This window comes from Bemisia tabaci, chromosome 5 (assembly GCF_918797505.1).
Source record: "Bemisia tabaci chromosome 5, PGI_BMITA_v3".
Lineage (NCBI taxonomy): Eukaryota > Metazoa > Arthropoda > Insecta > Hemiptera > Aleyrodidae > Bemisia > Bemisia tabaci.
In genome coordinates, this window is record NC_092797.1 from 45,846,774 (window position 1) to 45,869,535 (window position 22,762).

The 22,762-nt window shown below is 38.1% G+C and overlaps 2 protein-coding genes across 3 annotated transcripts; both read right to left on the bottom strand.

Annotated features, from left to right (window-relative positions):
- Window positions 1-1,787: 1,787 nt before the first annotated feature.
- LOC109031725 (cathepsin B-like cysteine proteinase 4) lies at window positions 1,788-13,928 on the bottom strand. Its single transcript, XM_072300827.1, has 7 exons — window positions 13,373-13,928; window positions 12,469-12,667; window positions 10,657-10,884; window positions 9,339-9,548; window positions 8,231-8,390; window positions 7,564-7,674; window positions 1,788-2,085 (listed from the first exon to the last, which is right to left on the bottom strand). Exons 1-7 carry the CDS (start codon window positions 13,381-13,383, stop codon window positions 1,880-1,882), a joined length of 1,125 nt encoding a protein of 374 aa, XP_072156928.1. The 5' UTR covers window positions 13,384-13,928; the 3' UTR covers window positions 1,788-1,879.
- A 737-nt stretch (window positions 13,929-14,665) lies between these two features.
- On the bottom strand, window positions 14,666-20,813 carry LOC109031695 (cathepsin B-like cysteine proteinase 4). 2 transcript variants are annotated; one of them, XM_019043367.2, is made up of 7 exons: window positions 20,568-20,813; window positions 19,885-20,092; window positions 18,604-18,840; window positions 17,571-17,777; window positions 16,400-16,559; window positions 15,538-15,648; window positions 14,668-15,023 (listed from the first exon to the last, which is right to left on the bottom strand). In XM_019043367.2, the coding sequence occupies exons 1-7, from the start codon at window positions 20,579-20,581 to the stop codon at window positions 14,824-14,826; spliced, it is 1,137 nt and encodes a 378-aa protein (XP_018898912.2). In that variant the 5' UTR covers window positions 20,582-20,813; the 3' UTR covers window positions 14,668-14,823. The 2 variants fall into 2 exon arrangements, with proteins under 2 accessions (XP_018898920.2, XP_018898912.2); XM_019043375.2 differs by lacking the exon at window positions 18,604-18,840 and having other exon boundaries at window positions 14,666-15,023; window positions 20,568-20,752.
- Window positions 20,814-22,762: the final 1,949 nt, after the last annotated feature.

Here is a 22,762-nt window from a genome sequence, read left to right on the forward strand (position 1 = left end):
AAATTGATAGAAAAAACTATAGACAAAGAAGACAAACAAGGTATGGAGGGATCCTATTGGTAGAAGCGGGTGATTGCAATGGACAAAGGAGGTTGGCAATAGACTAAATAACGGCAGCCCAAGAGGGATCCGATAGGTAGTCCATCAATTTTCTCCCTTATTCTATGGGAACCACCCATTTCAACCAATAGGATATAGCTCCATAATCCCTTATGTCTTCCTTGTCTATCGCTTTGTTTTGCTTGAATCGCTTGAATTTCAATAATTGGGCCGCAGGACTCATAAGTTTCAGAACTGACCCCCTTCCAACAAAAAGCTATACAATTTTGAATTTTGTCAAGATTCCTTTTTCCTTCCGTGAAAGATCATACATTATAGACCGATTCTTTTCTCGGGCCATGATACTCTTTCCCGGCACTCGAACGAAGAGACGAGACCGGGCGTAGACGGTGGACACGTCAGGAATATCTGCGGAGTGACAAATCTGATTTAAATTCAGGCCGTATCGCGGTCTGATCGCATGTCGGAGTCGGGCAAGAGAGCAGGGCGGCCGCCTTTACGGCTGCCAAGTCGGCTGGTCATCCCGACACCTCCCGCCTCGCCCCCGCCCCCGCTCGGTTGAAACCACCAATGTACCGAGGATTTACGTGGAAGTTACGAGGTTCTTCGTTGACAGCGTGGAGCGGTCGTAAACGTATCGATTGACACCGTATGATGACTCCCATGGCTTGGAGCGCGGTGAGGTTGGCGCGGTGTCCTCTTCCTGCCCGTGATATGACAGCCGACTTATACTGCACTGTAAGACTTAGAAATGGACGTATTTCTATCAAACGGAACTATGTGCATTATGACGTGAGCCCTGTTATGCACATATTCTTACGGGTCTCAGGGCTCATGTCTTAATGCACATAGTTCCGTTTGATAGAAATACGTCCAAATGGCGTAGCTCCTATGTAGATTTTTCAATTATTTCTGACTAAATGTTTTATCAAAGGAAAAACAACGAGTTTTCCATAATTTTAGAGTAGTTGGGTCATACCACATACAAGTCTGCCGGATGAAAAAAATCATGGGTGTGAGCGTTTTTTCTCGCAATAGAACATTATGAGCGGAATAATAGTGCCAAATCCTTACTGGCGTTACTAATTTTTTTGCTGTGGATGATAGTATTGCTGTGCCAAGAGAGAACGTCATAAAAACATATTTTTGTCTAATTTCAACAACAGCTTATCTTCCCTTAATTTCTAGATGCAATTAGGTGTCTCTAAAATAATATTTATTTGCGTCTCTTTCATGAAACTAGATCAAAATACTACATAAGATATCGTGCGCTTTGAATGACTTAACTATAATGACGTTATCAACATCGACCATAGTAATGCATCCCATAATACTCTCTCATCAGTTCCGGATGAGGAAGCTAGTCACAACGTAAGAAGCTTTTTAATAAGGTTCCAACCAAACTTAGCATAAACTTAAGGATTGATCCCAAATGAATATATTCGAACTTTGTTGAAAGTAAATCGCTTTAATTTGATCAAGAGCAATTTTTTTGTCCGTATATTTCACAGGCCAGGCGTGAAGGTTCGATTATCAATATCTTACCATTTGAAGCTGTGGCGAAGAATTGAATATGAACGTTTTCGTGGCGAACACCCTGTTTATCGATCCTTGTCCACGGGTTTAAATGGCAAATCAATGGATAAATCGCAAAATACGTCACGCCACTGATATATACATATATCTTCATTTTGAAAATCGATCAAATATTGGATACGGATAACGAATACGGAGAAAATAATTTTATTTGAACAGATTATAATAAGCTCCCGAAGGCGAAGATGGGCTATTGCACACAGAAGACGGTGGCCATTTCCTCCTAAACTTTTGGTTCCGATGTTTGAAAATTTTCTTCAGAGTTACAATCGTTAGTACCACTCCTAATTTTGAAAAGCCCTTGATCTCCCCACTCAGGATTCCAGGAGTTGGCGACCAACCAGTAGCTCTCGCCGTTTTCTGTCCCGTAACCAAGCACCCTCACAGCATGCCCTCCTAATTTTTTGCCAGTTACTTGGTGGTATACTCCTGAAAAATTTAAAGAACAGTATGCATAAATTCATAAAATCAGAGTTATGGTGCCGGCACTTACGAGTTTTAGATATAGGTATACAAATACATCCTTATAAAAATAATCAGACCTAAAATTAAAAAAAGAAAACTCGAGTGTCAACACAGGCGAAGATAATGGAGACGGATTCGGGTCTCGTGTTTTGATTTTTCTCCCCTAGTTCAGGTTCTTATGTACTCCCGTGGAACGGTAAGTGAAGCAAGTGTGGAAAATATCTTAATCTCTTCATTTCGATGCGTAAAAAAAGAATTTCGATGTTGTCAAGCTCAATTTTGCGTCCAACCCCCCAAAATCAAGATGGCGGCCAAAATGGGGGCTCGGGGGATGAAAATTATGGAATTTGATTTTGATGTCATGATTGGGGTCAATTCTTATGTAATTTTGGTCGTAGAATCCGAATTTGAGGTCCAAAATACTCTCCGACCCAAAGGGATGCCCCAAATCCAAGATGGCCGCCAAAATCTCCAAGATAGGGTCAAAACTGCGATACGTATGTAAAAGTGCCAAGTAGGGTGTCCTTGGTAGGGTTCTTTGGGTCGGAGATTTCACCTATGATGTCAAAAACTTACCACGGATCCATTGAAGCCCAAAAAAATCAAAATGGCGGCCAAAAGGGCTGCCGTTGCGGGGTGAAATATTTTGTTGAGGCAAACATCGTCGAATGAGGTGTCACTGTATAGGTTTTTTGGGTCGTAGATTCCAAAAATGAGGTCCAAATAACAAAATAAGCTGATAGAAGTTCTCTAAAAGCCATAATGGCTGCCGCCCAGGCATTGAACGCGTTTGAACAGTAGGGTGTCCCATTTTGGACGTTAAAAAAAAAAAAAAAATGCGAAATCCAACAGAGATACCTGCCAAAAAGTTGTCTCATAGTTAGAAAAAAAAGCTAAAAAAATCTCAGGGTCGTAGCTAAAGTTTGAGTGGTCCCGCAAGGTACTTAATATGTTTCACCGATTTCTCATTTTGGCAATCTTGGCGATCTTGCTGATTTTTTTTCGGTAAATGCAATCGAGGTAAAAAGTCGCAAATGCGGATAATGAGACTTCTGATACTATATTTTAAGAGAAAAATAACGGTTTGGACCCACGAGGATCAGAATCCCTCGTTCTTAGCTCTCAAAATGCAAAAATCAGCGATTTTAGCATTTTGTAGTCAAACCGCTGCTCGACCGTCGCTCGACTTAAATGTCGCGGCATTTGACGCGCTGTTTCACAATGATCCCATTGTAGGAGTGAAAAGTCCTTCAAGTATGTTCATTAGAGGTGTAAGAGAGTCACTTTGACCAATTTTTGTTGCTTTTAAACATTGAGCTCATCGTTTAAAATGTTTTTTATTTTTTGTTTTTTTTTTTTTGTTTTGTTAATATAATTTTCCTGTTTTTCATCATTTTTTAAAATGGTTTAAAAAGGCGAACAATATACGTAGATGGTCAAATACTTCCTCTAAAACAGTTTTTGGATTCAAAGCCTCCCAAAAAAGCCGATGTTGCCATATTTTATCCCCGGAAAACACAAAAAACCGAGTACCTATTTTAGTATTTGGAGGCTGTTCCTCACCGAGCTCATTGAGCAAATTTCAGCAAACCTTGAATTTTCATACGTTATGACCAGATTACTAGTGATTATGTACATGTGTTTATCTATACAGCCTCCCACCGCGGCGCGACGTTGCCATATACCATCGATAAAATTCGATAGAAATCCGCGTTTCCTTAGATTTGAGCCATTTTTTCGGATATTGCACATGGAATACATATGGGTCATTCCACGTCAACGGTTTAAAAAGGGCGACTCATCTTACACCAAAATTGAACTCCTTTGGCGAACAATATACGTAGATGGTCAAATACTTCCTCTAAAACAGGAAAAAAACTTCCTCACCGAGCTCATTGAGCAAATTTCAGCAAACCTTGAATTTTCATACGTTATGACCAGATTACTAGTGATTATGTACATGTGTTTATCTATACAGCCTCCCACCGAGGCGCGACGTTGCCATATACCATCGATAAAATTCGATAGAAATCCGCGTTTCCTTAGATTTGAGCCATTTTTTCGGATATTGCACATGGAATACTTATGTAAAACTTAAAATACAGTATTCAGAGATGGAAGGGGATCATACCTTGTGGCAATAATCATTATTTTAAGATCCTGCGCTTATCGACGACCCATTTCTTACGAATTCTAAGCATGATGTTTGTGATGTCTCCAAATCCGAGGGAGTGCAAACTCCTTGAAGGACTTTGGGAGGGTAGAGGAATTTCCATTTTGCGGTTTGAGAAAAAAATGGGGAAATTACGAGGCAGCATTCTTAGCAATCGGTACCCTTCCAAAAGGACGGGGGTGGGGGGGGGGGCTAGGTTTAAGGGTGGGCAAAAATTCAGCATTGAGAACCCGTGTTTTTTAAATGTGGCACTGTTTCTTTATGGTCCTCAGATCACGGTCAATGTTTGAAAATCGCATCCTCGTGCACAAACATCATGACTAGAAATCGTAAGAAATGGGTCGTCTATAAGCGCAGGGTCTTAAAATAATAGATATTGGCACAAGGTATGATCCCCTTCTATCTCCACGGAAAAAACGAGTTTAGGGTTAGGACCTGCGGGGCAGGGTCGGCCCTACACCCGGGGTAGGTAAAATTGCTTCACCTAAACATCGAAGGGGCAGGCCCATGCTGAAGTTAAGGTTCAGCCCTACCTGCCTCAGGGCCTAGTCCTACCTGAGGCGGGGCCGAGCACTAACCACATAGGGCTGGGCCCTGGAGAAGGTAGGGCTGGGTCCTGAAGAAGGTAGGGCTGGACCCTGCAATGCGGGAAGGGCCGGACCCCCTAAAAAAGAATTCGAGGATGTTACTCTACTTGTACGAGCATATTTAGCGCGCTCTATGCACTGTTCTATGAAGAACTCACACAAAATCGGAGAGACTGTATTTTGGATATTTCAGTTTGAACATTGAATGGCAAAGAAATAGTAAATTTTAAAAAAGCCTGAATTACGGCCATTTAAATAATTCTAAGCTCAATTTCAATGGCATATTCAGAATCTACATGAAAAAGTGGTCTAGAAACACTCTTTCAAAGCATGATGGATTGATAAAGAGTCTCGCTATGGAGAGTCAAAGAGAGGAGAGTCGAGAAAATGAGAATCGCTAAAACGGGCTGTTTTGAATACCGCTAAAATTCACCCCATCTTTGGGGGTCGATATCTCGCGAACGGGGCGTCAGATGGGAAAACCCTTCAAAATAGGTTTCTTAATATGATATAAAGACCCCGTACACCAATTTTCAGCCAAATCGGAGGGGGTCGGGTTTCGAGCTTGGTTGCGTTGACGTGGAATGACCCATATGTATTCCATGTGCAATATCCGAAAAAATGGCTCAAATCTAAGGAAACGCGGATTTCTATCGAATTTTATCGATGGTATATGGCAACGTCGCGCCGCGGTGGGAGGCTGTATAGATAAACACATGTACATAATCACTAGTAATCTGGTCATAACGTATGAAAATTCAAGGTTTGCTGAAATTTGCTCAATGAGCTCGGTGAGGAACAGCCTCCAAATACTAAAATAGGTACTCGGTTTTTTGTGTTTTCCGGGGATAAAATATGGCAACATCGGCTTTTTTGGGAGGCTTTGAATCCAAAAACTGTTTTAGAGGAAGTATTTGACCATCTACGTATATTGTTCGCCTTTTTAAACCATTTTAAAAAATGATGAAAAACAGGAAAATTATATTAACAAAACAAAAAAAAAAACAAAAAATAAAAAACATTTTAAACGATGAGCTCAATGTTTAAAAGCAACAAAAATTGGTCAAAGTGACTCTCTTACACCTCTAATGAACATACTTGAAGGACTTTTCACTCCTACAATGGGATCATTGTGAAACAGCGCGTCAAATGCCGCGACATTTAAGTCGAGCGACGGTCGAGCAGCGGTTTGACTACAAAATGCTAAAATCGCTGATTTTTGCATTTTGAGAGCTAAGAACGAGGGATTCTGATCCTCGTGGGTCCAAACCGTTATTTTTCTCTTAAAATATAGTATCAGAAGTCTCATTATCCGCATTTGCGACTTTTTACCTCGATTGCATTTACCGAAAAAAAATCAGCAAGATCGCCAAGATTGCCAAAATGAGAAATCGGTGAAACATATTAAGTACCTTGCGGGACCACTCAAACTTTAGCTACGACCCTGAGATTTTTTTAGCTTTTTTTTCTAACTATGAGACAACTTTTTGGCAGGTATCTCTGTTGGATTTCGCATTTTTTTTTTTTTTTTAACGTCCAAAATGGGACACCCTACTGTTCAAACGCGTTCAATGCCTGGGCGGCAGCCATTATGGCTTTTAGAGAACTTCTATCAGCTTATTTTGTTATTTGGACCTCATTTTTGGAATCTACGACCCAAAAAACCTATACAGTGACACCTCATTCGACGATGTTTGCCTCAACAAAATATTTCACCCCGCAACGGCAGCCCTTTTGGCCGCCATTTTGATTTTTTTGGGCTTCAATGGATCCGTGGTAAGTTTTTGACATCATAGGTGAAATCTCCGACCCAAAGAACCCTACCAAGGACACCCTACTTGGCACTTTTACATACGTATCGCAGTTTTGACCCTATCTTGGAGATTTTGGCGGCCATCTTGGATTTGGGGCATCCCTTTGGGTCGGAGAGTATTTTGGACCTCAAATTCGGATTCTACGACCAAAATTACATAAGAATTGACCCCAATCATGACATCAAAATCAAATTCCATAATTTTCATCCCCCGAGCCCCCATTTTGGCCGCCATCTTGATTTTGGGGGGTTGGACGCAAAATTGAGCTTGACAACATCGAAATTCTTTTTTTACGCATCGAAATGAAGAGATTAAGATATTTTCCACACTTGCTTCACTTACCGTTCCACGGGAAGCTTTTTTTGAACATAAGAACCTGGACTACCCTCGTGGAACGGTACCTCATTAGCAGTACGGAGCGGAGCATTGCTACAGTCATGCCTCGCGCCATCGCGCCTTCAATTTTGCAGCTGCAACACGGACATCCATCGAGTACGAATAGTTGTATCTCTGCGCCGTCATCAATGCGCATCCTCTCCCTTGGTGTATCTCCATGTTGTGTTGGTTCCGTCTGGCTAACTTTCCGCTTCTTACCCTCATACTTTTACCTCATACCTCATACTTTTCCTCGTAGATTACCTGAGACCTGGAGACTAGAGAGACCTGGTTGCCTCTTTGTAAGAGTAGAGAACTTTTTTATAAAGCAATATTGTTGTAAATGCTAGTTTTTTCAAATTTTTTAAAGTACGACTCCACGGTTGTAGATGTATAATATAAGTTTCTCTCCAGATTCATTAAATTGAACCAAGATTAGACGCGATTGGAGTGTAATTATTTTAATTGATAAAAGTTTTTAAACTTTGGTTACCTGTTTTATAAAGAAAAAAGTCCTCATATATCTTGAAACTCATCGTAACTGGTCCCTTTTCAACTAATTCTTTTTTGAGATCAGCAACATTCACTTGGTAAGCACGTTTCCCTAAAAATATTGAAAAAAAAACTCGTTTCATTCATTTTCAAACTAAGTATTTCACGGAATCTAAAATTTATTCATTTTTAGCGATGAATAGAGTGAGGAAGGCGACAAGAAAAGTAGAGTAAATTAAACTAATTTCACTACTTTCGAACGTTTGAAATCCATTTATGAGAGGTTGATATTTACTGATAATTATCATCCCTCCATGAATTACTAGCTTTTAGCTCAACCAAATTTCGGTATCAGGCCTCAACTGTGGGAGCTGAAATCAAATCGTTTTGGGGATTATGCTGAACACAGAAATATTGTCTTCCTAACGTTATTGAAAATTTCACTCAGTTGCCATTTATAGTTTTAAATTCTTCATAACAATTATTACACAATGAAATTAGCTCTGATTCGGAAATCAGACCCTGCATGACTGAGAAAAACAAGCAAATAATTGACCAGCATTTTAAATGTCATTTAAAGGCATGAGAAGGAAAAAGCTCACGAAACAAGTATTTTTCAGTAACTTAAGAATTACTTTTTAAATCCTCTGTCGTGTCAGTTAACTTACCAAAATGCTTGTCTTTGTTCATTGGTATCTTGTAGCCTTTATTGGGACATTCACTCACACAAACTGGAACCACTGTTTCGTTATAACTTTTACAATTAGGATATTTCCCTTTATCGCCCATGTGGTGAGAACAATATTTTATTTGGTACGGCATGCAGCCCTGTAAAATAGAAAATGTCTCTGAGTTTATCCATCGCAAATAAAACGTGGAAATAAAAAAGAAAGACAGTTTCAAATTGAGATGCATGTATTTCTTGTTCAACTTTTACAAGTTTACTTTGAACAAGTGAGTGATTTACGAGTAGGACCAAGTGCAAATATTTTTTCATGGTTAAACGTTTTCCTTTGAGCCGAAAATGTTAGAAGCTACTGCCCCTCATTCCCCACAGTTCAAAAAATGATTCCATTGACAAGAAAGTTGATAAGCAGGGGTAACTGCAGGCGCTTTTCTCACTTTTAATCTCAGGAATAGAAAAAATGAATTTTTCCAGGAATCACGCAGGACATTTTCCACATAAACACCATAAGACTGTATCGTATGATGGTCGGCACAACCAGGTTTCAAAACCTCCAAAAATGAGTTCTACCTTCTCTTTGTATCAAAATTGAAGGAGAATCCAATTTTCTCCTCTTTTTTAGTCCTCTTTTTCTTTCTTTCCTTCTTTTTTTAGTATCCGGTGATTCGACTCTTTCAAAACGTTGCCAAAATATTTTAGAAAAATGGACTTCTTTTCTCAAACATCATGGGATTACTGTTGTACCGGAGTTAAGCAGTTCTGGAGGAAATATTGTAATTCAATAATGTCCTAATTTGATCACAGAATCTCTGCGAATGATTTTATTCCGATCTACATCATCTTTAATTACGTCGGATATTGAATTAACATCCAGATTGTAAAAAAAGAGCGAAAACTGAAAACGTTCAAGTCAACCGCTTAATTTCAGACTCTGACGATGTTAAGTTAACTGCCCGGGCCATTTAGACAAATTTTTGGAGTTCTTTGCTCATTTTCCAATATTGTGTTAATTTGATATCCTTTTTTTTTTTTTTTTTTTTTTTTTTTTTTTTTTTTTTTTGTGTAGTTTAAATCACTGACAACATCTTCACCTGATTGGTCCCAAATTCTCCGCCGGTGACAATCCCTTGTTTCACGTGGAATTCGAAAGCTTTGGCGCTGTAGCCGCCGCCACAACTTGAACTGCACTTTTCTTCGTCCGTGCAGCAGCATACAAGGTTCCAGGCTGAAATATAGTCCTTGAATGCTCCATTAGTCGCGATACAGGTTCTATCCGTGATGACAGAGGCTACGGAAACAGCCTGAAATCAATGGAACGGAAATGAGTTATTTTACCAACCATCTATTCAATTTTGTCGGCAAAATCGGCTGCAACTTAAGGGAACTTTTTGAATCAGGCAAAATGGAGTAAATTTTGGTCCTTTGCTAGCAGTCTCTTGCAATACCTCAAACAAAATGACTGAAAATTCAAAACCTGGTAAACGCCACCAAGAATTGCCAAGACTAAGCAGCTTTCCTTTCCATTCAACTGGAAAGCAAGGGCCTGAGAAAAAAAATCCTGTTATAAAAATAAGACCTTTTGTAGCAAAGTTCTCAAATCGTTGTTTTCAAGACGAAGGTACGTGACTCTATTCCAAGGTTGTGAAATTGCCCCAAAGAATTCGATTTTTTACAAGAATGTAGGCGTGGAATTTTCGTTTAAAATTTTTCTGATTTTACATGAGATCAGACATTAAAATCTTCAGTTAGATGTGCTCAAGATTCTAGAGTTAAAATTGCAATTTGCGAGGGGAAATTTCCCAACATTGATAAGAAGTTTCCTTTCCATTCAACTGGAAAGCAAGGGCCTGAGAAAAAAAATCCTGTTATAAAAATAAGACCTTTTGTAGCAAAGTTCTCAAATCGCCGTTTTCAAGACGAAGATACGTGTGACTCTATTCCAAGGTTGTGAAATTGACTCAAAGAATTCGATTTTTTACAAGAATGTATGCGTGGAATTTTTGTTCAAAATTTCTCTGATTTTACATGAGATCAGACGAACAATCATTAAAATTTTCAGTTAGATGTGCTCAAGATCCTAGAGTTAAAATTGCAATTTGCAAGGGGAAATTTCGCAACATTGATATGTAGTTACGTTATTTCGTGGGGGGAAACGAAGATATAGGCCGATGAAGCGAAGACGTTTAGGTTCTTTAGACACCACGCACGATCATGGCAACACCTAACGGCACTTTCCACATATGGAAATATGAATACTCATAATATGCAAGTTCGTTTCCAAAATGATTAGTTCAAAATATAGAACTTTCTATTTTAAAAAGGAAAACAATTATGGAACTAATGATGAAACTTTTAACCTGATGATAAAACACAAAAATAAAAGTAAATAGCCTGGATTGATACACTTACCCAACAACTACCGCAATTTCCCTGGTCGTAGATATGAAGAAGACTCGGACAGTTAGTCCATTTCTTTCTTGCGTCGAATTCCGCGGGTGGGTCAGCACCCGTGTGAGCAGGGTCATCGAGGGCGTTTAAAACTGGTAGACTTGGTAGATCGTTTTCCTCTGGGAGCCAGGCAGAGGCTAATTGTCTTAAGTAGCCCTCGGAGATGTCATCGGGAAAGTTTTTCCCAGCCTATACGATACCGATAAATTGATTAACAAAAAAACAGTCGCTCAAAAGCTCTTTGCAAATGGATTAAATAAAACGTTGACTGGATCATTAGAATTAAGGCTAGACATTACTAGACAAACAGGTATGTAACCAAACGTAAACAGATAGTAGGATAAGAAGAAAAAGAAGGAGGAGGGGGGGGGCGAGAAAAAGGAGGATAAAAAAAGGATAAGAAAGAGGAAACTAGTCGATTTTATGCTCGAACTGGAAGAGAATCAGCAGGACAGGGCATGAGTAGCGCTCCAAGTCATGCGAGTAAATTAGAGCGCCTTCAATATTTTGTATATGCAATACGGTCAGCCTCTGAGCACGAATAGTTGCATCCAGGCGCTACGATCAGTGACCAACTTCGTAATCATATAAAACGGCACATCATTAATCGAACGTTGTCATATTTTCCTGAAAATGCGTGAGCGCTTTCTTCCTATATTTATCAGAGAATTTTATTCGTAATTTAAATTGGTATTTCAGTAGATTTAAAAAAAAATATGCTTGACATTTTCAAAATAAATTGAGTCGACAGCATGCACCCTTTAGAATGTTTATCCATTTATTTTTGGAGCAGCAGAGAGTTGTCAATTGAAGAGTGTGTGTGTGAAAAAGTATAATTACATTCATAAGAAATTAACCAAAATTGAAGTGGATTTCCACTGTATATTGCTTTGACTCTCCGAGTAAAATAAAGAAAAATGACTCCAAATAAAACATTTACGCGCTACATTTGTATGCTTTTTCGTAATCCCACTCGCGTGCATTTGTTTCTCTTTTTATCAAAGAACCAGCTTTGAATTCGTTACCCTGCTTACATCAGTATATCTACCTATTAAGATCAATGCTTCTGCTCGAGGTTACAGTCCTTTGCACTGTTGCCATATCTAAAGAAACGCCGTCCTTTACTTATCAACCAATAAAAGGCCTCCACCTCAGTGTGGTGTTACGAACCACACCAGAAGCAGCTGCACTGTTGTCCATTTACATCATTGTAACGATGAAATCCATTTATGGTAAAATGTTATTCTTTAGTGCGTTAATTTTTCTAATTTATATTCTTTAGTGTGCAGGCTCACAATGTTCAAGATGGTATTACTTAGTTTCGGTTTCAACGTTTTTCCTTTAAATGTTATCCCATCGTATTTCCAGTATATTTTTTTAAAGGATTCATCGTATAATCATCATTTTTAATGCGGATGTGAGCCTATTTCTTTCATAGATCCGATAAAAGACATCCCTATACCATGTTTTTGTGCTTAATTTTCACAAACAATACAAAATTACTCATTTATTTGTTACGCTGCTCATAGTTAATAGTGTCTCGTAATTGAAGTTTATGTGACCTTGCACATGTGAAAATAGTTTTGTCATGGAAAAACCCCCATCAATTCACAAGAAGTGCAATTGGACTGCCCTCTTTTCTAGAGTTGTCCTTGTTAGAATTGTAAATCATTCGTTAATTTTAATTAGATAAAGAAGTAAGTCACATTATTTTCAGATCATTAATTTCACTTCTTCTTAAAATTGTGTACTGATGTAGCAAATGGTTCTCACCGTCCACGATGACTGAACTTGGTTGATGTAATGGATCATCGCATCCTGATTTTTAAGACTATAACGTTCCGAGTGTCTGGAAACAATATCCATTGCCGACGCTGAAAGAAAGCTGAAAGCCCCCCAAAAAAAGAAGACCTCCCACAAGGACGGAAGATAACTAGCGGGGTTTGAAACTGCATAATTTCTCTCGAATTCACTAAAAACAGCACATCATAATTCATTTCGGTTTTGAAAGATCATAATTTTGTGTCAGTAAATTATACCGATCTAAAAAAAAAGATTTTTCGATTACTTATCTGATGATACATCTCTTTGCGATTGAACATGAAAATCGGAATGTACCTAGTATGAGAATAAATGAAAAACACAGACAAGCTGTAAAAAATTAGTTTGACCTAGGGCATTTTACTGTCACCCAACAACGATATTCCTGGATCCAAAGATGCCTTCATTTGCTGGGAGTGACTTATAAACTTATTATTTCTTAAATGTTATTAAATTTATTATGTCCTCAATATCTCTGGATCACTGGATTGAAGGAGGAAATATAAGTGCGTTCTTTTTTGTATGGCATGGTTTCAACTCTCCTCAAATATTTTTAAAATGAGCACAATTTTTGTTCTGGTTCTCCAGAAGTCATATATTTATATCTTAAACTGTAAAATTCGTCGCCTTCCTGACATAAAGGCGTAACTACACTCGACGATGAGCCCTGTTGTCCATGTAACTCAGTGCTTTCTCAGGCTCATTTCAAATTGTAGTTACGCCCTTTTGTCAGCCAAGCGACGAATTGTATATGTATCTTCAACTTAATTAGAGCCCATTTATTCATTGACATAATTGCAAGTTTTATATCGAACACGTACTACATACATGAGAGCTACGAGTATAACAAACCTACCAAAAACACATCGCTCTTGGATTTAACCTCCTCCAAGAGTATTTGCAGTCAACTAACGAAATTCGAACCGAGAACGAAAAACTCACCTACGTCTATGCAAAATCAATTTACGTAGTCTAGATGTGTGAACATTGGCAGGATCAATTCGTTCAAACTTTGCAAATTCATGAAGAGTTTTGGCTCTTAAAATGAAAGCAGCCAACACATGATCGTTAATTTGCAATGTTAGCTAATTTGATCTGGGGCAATAAATCTGTTGAAAAAATGGATATCGTTGAAAGCCAAGTCTCTCATGCACGTCATGAGGGAGCTCCGTTGTTTTTCCGTACCTGCTCTCGAATGAGCCGATCTCACAAAAAATGCTACATTAATCAAGTGTAACCTAGATTGTGTAGTGCCTAAAAAAAGAGATTCAAAATTTCCGATGCAGACCTTTTTGATGAAGATGGGTGAGTTTGTAGCTTGTGATTTAAAGCGCAAGATGCATTCGTAATCGATGACGTCATCTCTTTGATCACAACTTAGCCAGAAATGCATTTCTAATGTTTAATGAATCATGCAAAGTAGCAAGACATTTTTTACCAGGACGTTCATTATGAAATGTTTAATATTTTTTGTTCCTACAAACAAATTATTTTTTCTCCTCGAAAGAGGGGAGAAGGCAAAAAAGAAAGGATCCGATCAACCATTTGGAGAATCAAATAACACGCTCCTATCACATAACATAAACTCAAAGTATGAGGAATTCACCAATAAGTTCCTTTCAGCAAACATAAGTTTAACTACTTTTCTTAGTCGGAAAACACGTAATTCCATTCCGGCGCTTCAAAAGTTGCACCCATTATAAATTTATTGAGAAGAAATTGACCGTGATTATGTTTCTTTTTCCTCCTTTATCGAGTTGTATCAGCAGCATAGTACTCATACTTTTCCTTTTTCACACGATGTGAAAAGAAAAGAAATTGACCGTTAAATTTTTTCTAAAAAATTTGAATATAGGTGCACAACGTCAAATGATTAAGACTTACTCTAATTAACCTAGATTTTAAGATTAAATGATTCTTTGAAAAATAATCGGTAGGGGACTTTTTCTACTTTACATAGCTTGTAACTTTCTGGGTCAAGATAGGAACAAACACGCCATCACTTTTGCGATATTAATAAGTGATTTCATGGTAGAGCCAATATAATTGGTCTCATGTTGCTAAATGTAGCTCAGTCATAATTAAATTGTATCAAAATTTTGAAAACTTTTTATTTGAGAGAAGGAGGAGAGTTTAATTTTGGGCGAAATAATAACACTTTCTTTTTTTTCGTATCAACTTTTATTATCCTTTTTTTCATTTAATTATTGATTTTTTTTTAATGTAAGAGAAAGTTTAAATATGCATGGCTCTGCGAAAAGTCCAAAAGGCGTTTATGCAGATATAGCTCGTGGAGCAGTGGTGCGATTATGATATTTTCGGTTCAGTTGCGTCAAAACCGTTCTCTTCACTTGAACATTCATTCGCGAAACTCTTTATTTTGAAGGTCCCGTGGTCTCCCCATTCGGGATTCCAGGAATTGGTGGCCAGCCAGTAGCCGTCGCCGTAACCGACTATCCTTACAGCATGCCAGCCCATTGATTTGCCAGTTGTATGGTGGTATATCCCTGGAAAAATCCATAATAGTTTCGTTCTCTCATTATATGGTTGGAGTGAATCTTTATTTCTTAGATACCTTCCCATCGTATTTTCGTTCATAAAATTCTGAGTTTCACATCAAAAAGTTATCTACAAACCCGTCTCTCGGGTACTTATAACTTCTAAAAAACTTTTATACTTATAAAATCTAGGTTTGTCGAATAGGTGCCGTCAATTATAGGGTCCCCCCCCCCCCCGAAATATTGTGACAAAAGACGGTCACCACTTGCAGTTTCGCGTGGCAATTCATGTGTATCAATTAAACGTATTTATGCTAAAAGGAGCTATGTGAAATGAACTATAAAATAAAAAAGAACTAGTAATGCTATGCATCGATACTATGCACATGGTAATACATACTATGCAACACAGGTTTAAACGAAGGAAAGCCATAAAGTTACCGATCTACTTAATCCGCTTCTGTTTCTCGAAAATACGATAATGTTTGATGCAGATAGTGAAAAGGTTAAAACAATGTATTACCTGTTTTATACAGATAGAAGTCCTCGAAGACCTCAAAAGCCATTACAACCGGTCCGAGTGTAAACAGCTCCTTTTTGAGATCAGCAGGTTTTACTGTGTAAACACGTTTCCCTAGAGCAAATTAATATTATTATTACAGAAAATTTCAAAATATTAATTTTATGACTGATAATACTGACGAATAATTATATTCCATTATTGAGTTCAGGAAATTTCAAAATATTGATAATTGTGAGACTGATAATTCTTATAGATAATTAAATTCCACAACTGTCGATTAGGAAAGTATTGCCTTTGCATATATAAGAGTATTTTATCCTTTTTTAAACTTGGAAACTGCACAGGGCTGTTGTCAGAACTAATAATATAGACTATAATTCCTGTCATACTTTATTTTTTAAATGAAAAACTACTTAACGTCCAGTCTTGAAAATTTCTGTGATTTTTCCTCTTCGTGCGGAGGAAATTCTGTGAAAATTTCAAGGAATGATATTGATTTGGTCTACTTCAAAAAAATAAAATGCGAGCGTAGATTTTTAAACACCGCAAACGAGATACGTGGTTTGGTAGTTTCACCGTCGATAAGTTATAGTATACGTCAATTTAAGCATTAGAAAGCTCTTTAACTTTTAATGCGAGTTAAATCATTTAGAAGTTATGGCCTAAAAGAAATCGTGATTTCACAGAAGCGATTTCAGTGGAAAGTACACTTTTTGTTTTTCACTTAGTTCTCAAAACTAAAAGTTGTAAGAAAATCATTTTTATGTACTTTGAACAGTTGATGAAATTTTGAAGAGGAAAAATGGATGTTTTCAAGTTAGTTCCTTTGGTTTCCACCCAATTTTTAGCATGGTTTACTCACCGAAATGTTTGTCCTTGGTAAACGCAATCTTATAGTTTGTATTAGGGCACTTCGTCAAGCATTTTGGGACCACTGTTTCGTTGTAACTGTGACAATCCGGATATTTTCCATTTTTACCCATGTGGTGAGAGCAACCCTTTATCTCGTACGGCATGCACCCCTACACATTTTTCTATATTTATTAAATTAATTCAGGCAAAATGTCTCCGAATTACAATATCGCCAATCCAGATCTGTGATCATCGATTTGTGTCACTGAATAAATCTCACAGTTGCCAATACATTGCGTCTATTTTGCGTTTTAGAAACATTTTTCCACACGATTGTTGCAACCAGCAAAATTGATGTAATTTTAACCTTCTTCGTGAAGAAATTGATACTCTGTTATCAACTTTATGAACCGCTCTTCCCACTTTCTGTAACTAAGACTATCAATGCTAAATAAAGTCATTTTGTTTTAACGCTCATTAATCTCCTCCTCATAGAACACAGTGAAAGAAACACGGGTTGGCAGGTATTGGTTTGAGCAAAAATGTATCCAACGAAAATGCTATTCTAAAATGGACTACATTTTGCAATTAGGAATCATAATTTCTGGCTCAGTTCATGAACAACGTATGTACCATTCGTTCCCCTATACACATAAGTGTTTTTACAGTTGAGCCGGAAATTATAGTTCCGAATTACAAAATGTAGACCATTTGTAAAGATGTTGATGTTAAAGATATAGGATTATCAACAGGAGGTCCGATGACGCCATCAACAAGTGCCTCGTTGACGTCACGAACGGATCTCCCGGTGATGTTATCAACTTGAGTGCTAATGACGTCATCAACCGAAAAAGGCCGGATATAAATTAAAATATCTGACATTTCCCGAATGAATTCGAGAAGCAACGGGTGCTTGCGCCTAATGCCACTGAGGGACTGAGGGTGGGGAAGAAAATAGCAGGCAGAAGGAAATCAAAATCTCCTTAAAAGAAATTGATACATTTTAAAGAAAATATCGTTCTCTCTTTTATCACTTCAGAGTGCCGCTCATATACCAAGCCTTTTAAAATGAGTGTTATCATAGTTTTCATAAATAGAGCCTTCAAGAATTTCATGGAATATTCCTCGGGAATTCAAGTATTATTCATTCTTTTTTTCACTTCATGCAAAACACTTTTTACCTTATTTGTGCCAAAGTCTCCTCCTGTAACTAGACCAATTTTCACGTAGTGTTCGAAAGCTTTAAAGGGCGAGCCCCCATTACAGCCTTCACCGCATTTGTTCTCCACGCAGCAAGATGCAATGTCCCACGCTGAAATAGTGTCTTTGAAGGCACCGTTAGTGGTAATGCAAATTCTATCCGTTATCACGGCCGCCGAGCATACTGCCTGTAAAAAATGAAAAAATAATGAATTTGAATTGCTACTTTACTTGAAACCTTGTCACTTAAACACGTGTACTGTCGCGTTTCAAACGTGAAGAGATTGAAGAATCCAATGAACCTGTGAATTATGTGGCAAAATGTTATTTTATGGTTCCTGTTGAAACTTGCAACTACAACAAGGCATTGGACATTGCTAGGTCAAGATTTTTTCGTTTTGACAATCCATTCTTTAATTTTTAATCGAAGAAAATTTAAAGTTCCGTCAATCATAAAATGTCATGCAACTAGTTGACCAAAGGAAGAAAAAATGCCGTAAAATGACAGGACTCTTTTGTGAGAAAATTTATGAATATTTATTGCAATATTGCTTCATATCTATATGGCTCAGTGGCGTGGCGTGAATGATCGATCAACGATATTTCTCCATTTGAAGCTATGGTAAAGAATCAATTATCAAGGTGTTCGCAGCGAACACCTTGATAATCATCGATCCTTTTCCATAGATTTAAATTGCAGATCAATCGATATATCGCAAAGTACGCCACGCCACTGCGATGGCTGAAGTGCAAAACCACGCATATCTCATTGCGGGGTTTCAAAACGCGACTTTTTTATTGTTTAGACGAGAAACGATCCAACTTAAAGCCTGAACTTTGCCCAGAATATTCTCCTAGTAGAGGTGAAACATATGATGAAGCACATTAATCTCGGATCTTTGTGGCATTCGGTAGTTTCATTTTCCAAAGTCCCCAGTCGTCACCAAAATGTTAGAGGCAGGATCTCGATTTCCCTCTATCCTTATCCCAACCACACTGGGGTAGTATACGTACCCAACAGCTCCCGCAGTTGCCTTGGTCGTAAATATGAGAAATACTGGCGCAATTGCTCCATTTTTTCCTGGCGTCAAACTCAGCCGGTGGATCAGCGCCTGAGTAAGGTTCTTCCACCTTATCCTTTGACTCGTTCCAAACGGGTGATCTCGATAAATCTTCTTCCGATTTACGGTGAGCCACAGCAAGTTGCTTTAAGTAACTTTCAGACACGCCGTCGGGGAAATTTTTTCCTGCCTACGTAACAGCAAAAAATGTACAGGAGAGGTATGATCTCACCTTTGACCGATGGATCAGGGTCCGAATTTCGTTGGCCAAGGTCGACTGCAAGGCGCGTCCCTAACCTCTAGATTCGGCTTTAAGGCTGGAAAATTATACTGTAGGCTTAAGCTTTACGCAGCTCTTTTTTGTAGAAGGTTCGAGCCATCCTTAGTTTCTCAAAGGTGCAAACTCTAAATCATCGATCCAATAAGAAGTCGACTTATTACCTCAATTTGCGGCCTACCGCAAACCTGTCAACAAAATTCGGGCCCAGTTCTATTGAGCACAATTATGGAGTTGACTTTTAAAAGATGGGGTGACCCGTAAAAATTAACAATAAAAACAACGAGCATTAAGGCCTCTTTAATCGCCGCAGAGATTTGTTTGTAGCGTATTTGTTTCATAATGTGCATTTTATCTATCTCGCTCTGGAAATCAAGATATTTCAAGTCAATAGAGATAAAACTCGAGGGTTTTTTTCATAATTTTTCATAATTTCCCACATAATTTTTAATACTTTTTTTTTCTTTCGCTTTCTGTTTCAGGTAAGAACGAATTTAGCGATCGCAATTTTGTCTGTAAGTTTTAACAATTGCACTGCTTCTAACCGCAGGTATGTCGTACCGTCATTTTTATCATAAGCAAAGTTTGTTGATAAAAAAGTCTGTTTCAGTCCCAGTGAGTGCACTATACTTATAATGAGAGGTTACCATTTAAGGACTAGAGTTAGTTGAAAAATTGCGGTATGAGACATTTTGAGTAAATATTGTTTATGCGCACGTTTCACGGAGAAAATAATCTAACTCGGGTCCTAAATTCGCATTACCTTGATTTTGGGTCCGCATCCGTTGTACCTTCGCAGGACCATAGATTTAAGCAGGCCAAAGGCACTTACCCAAAATCTGACTGACGCCACTTGCTCTATTCCTCTAAACACGAGTGTATTCAAGCACTAGTTTTCTATTTTAACCACCCTTTTAAGTTTACATTTTCTTTAGGTATGATGGAAACTTTTATTACCGTCCAAGACGACTGAACTCTGTTGATATAATCGATCATAGCGTCCTGATTTTTGAGACTAAGAGTTTCTGGATCGACTGACATAACTTCTCTTGCTGACACTGGAGTACTCGCTAATAGAGTGAACATTCCCAAAAGCGTAATGGCCTTAAATAATTTCCACAGATAAATTGGTGGTCTCAAAACTGTATATCCTATGAAGACTTCACTGAAAGGAAAAAAAATACATTTTTGTGTTGAAAAACGTGCATTGGTGTAAATTGTAAAACATGTTGCGCTTAATGTAAGTTTCTCTACTTTTAAACATCAAATTCTTCCTGAGTGCAATAAAAGCCAGTGGAAACTTCCATAAAGTGTGAAAGAAAAATGGGGTTTTGTTTGGGTAGATATTCGTGTAGTTTCAAATCGAGATCACTGTCACTATCAACATATCGATGAAGCATCCTCTACTTTTGTCTGCATATAATTTAATAGATCCCTCCGATGGTTTAACCCAGGAGATTTTTGTTTTTAGTCGGGGGAGGAAAGGTCTCTTTGTAAGATTTTCAATTTTTCGTTTTCATTTTAGACTAATGAAGAATCCATTTTATGGTTGTATGCAAAATCTGCAGTTTTATTACGGATAGTTTTACTCATCAATATAAATTTCAAGTCACAAAAATTACGCACTATTCAAAACTTACCGGGAACGAATCATTCTGGCAATATTTCGATGAAATTCTCCTTTCCGCTGCAATCTACCGTATAAGTATCGGAATCGAAGGCCAATAAATCACCAACTAGACCTTGAGATAATTGGTGATTCTAATCCAGATTTACGCCATTTCAGCACAAATTGTCATAAACTTGTTTAAATTGCAGGTTTGAAGAGAGGATCGTTCTCCCGTTAGACCCTCTCTCGGAGAAATACACGACAAACAAGCATCAGTCCGCGAATATAGGTGTACCAACAAGCATGTATTTGTAAAAAATTGAGACGATTCAGTGACAAATCATGTGGCAGTGCATACTGTGGCTTCCTCTCATTGCGCTGACTGAAAAGTAAGCGATAAATCAAGAAATCATTAACCAATCAAGGAAAGTCAGAATTACGTACCAACGTAGTATTCGACATTTTCCGTGTAATCAATGGAGAATTTACACGCAAATTTTTTATTGCTTCATCTTAGAGTGCTTAAAGAGCTGATTTCTCAGTATTTTTTCAATTTTGCTCTGCTATGGGAAATGGCATCAAAATAGATTTAAAAGTGAAAAAATGCAACGCCTAGTGACGTCATCTGGTCACAATTCCCATTTGAACACATGTATTTAGGTGGATCAGATAATTTTGCCACATCTTATCCTATAGTTGGACTATTTATGCTAAAAGGAACTATTTCACATGCAAACCCTATGTACATCGTTCATTTTAGCATAAATACGCCCAATTGTTCAATTTATGAACCAAGCACCGAAAAAAATAATATGCTGTTTTAGCATCTAGGATGTCAAAAATGTGTCTGGTGATCCCAAGATGCTGCCTTTACTGCCCCCGCAGTTGAATGCGCATTCGCAGGATGTAAAATTAACTGCGGGAGCAGTAAAGACAGCATCTCGGGATCACCAGACACATTTATGACATCCTAGATGCTAAAACAGCATATTATTTTTTTCGGTGAGGGTATTCTTGTGTTCAGATCACTCGGTGAGTTCCACTAAAACGCAAAATTCGTCAAATTTTAGGCGCTTGCAAATTCTTCATTGGGTTCTAAATTCTGTTAGGTACCTGTTTGGGACCACGCTGACATAAAAATAAGACTACCACGAGGGTGCTAGTCTAGAAATGCAGGTAATAAGCTATATTCAACATTCTTATTTGATTTCGCGGAATGGACTACCAGACAAAGTATTAATCAAATCACTATACTGCAGTGCTAAGGAAGAACTCCGTGTGAACATTCGAGAGTTGCCAAATTTCCTCTGAAGACATATTTATTTCTGAGGTTAGTTTTGAATATTTTCCCCTGAAATTTTCAGAATATTTAGGCCATATTCTGAACAAAATTAACGGAGAAATTGAGGAGCATTCCGGAAAAGGGGCACATACGCGTATGTGCCCTTTTTCCGGAAATGGCAGAAACGGATTCCTCGCATCCTAATGTACCAAGGTCCCGAGTTTTGGCTGTTTTTAAAACGCCTTCAAATGCGGCGTGATACCTCACGCATTCCGGAGAGTTCAAATAGTTGTATCATTGCGCCGTAAGAATGTGACGGGACATTACAATTACAATAGCCTTCGTGCACGCTGGGCTTGTCGATTTCCTTCGACATTTTTGCAGTGGTGAATGCATAGCTGAATTGTACTCCAGCTAGAATTGTATTTATAGCAAATGTTTGATTTTTATACGTGGATTAAAAATAAACAAGTGGTTAGAAATGAAAACAATATAATATGAACTATGCAAAACGATAATCCGGGTATCGGAACTTGGCTGTTTTTAAAACGCCTTCAAATGCGGCGTGATACCTCACGCATTCCGGAGAGTTCAAATAGTTCTATCATTGCGCCGTAAGAATGTGACGGAAGATTACACTTACAATAGCCTTCATGCACGCTGGGGTCGCTAGGCTTGTCGATTTCCTTCAACATTTTCGTAGTTGTGAATGCATAGCTAAATTGCGCTCCAGCTAGAATTGAAGAGCATTCCGGAAAAGGGCAAATACGCGTATGTGCCGTTTTTCCGGAAATGACAGAAACGGATTCCTCGCATCCTAATGTACCAATGTCCCGAGTTTCAGCTTAATTGATCAATTTTTGGAGCTAAGAGACCAAATTTTGTGAGGCTAAGTCAGGTGTATTTCATCTATTTGCCCCTGGGTACGGTCGCCGCGACAAGAC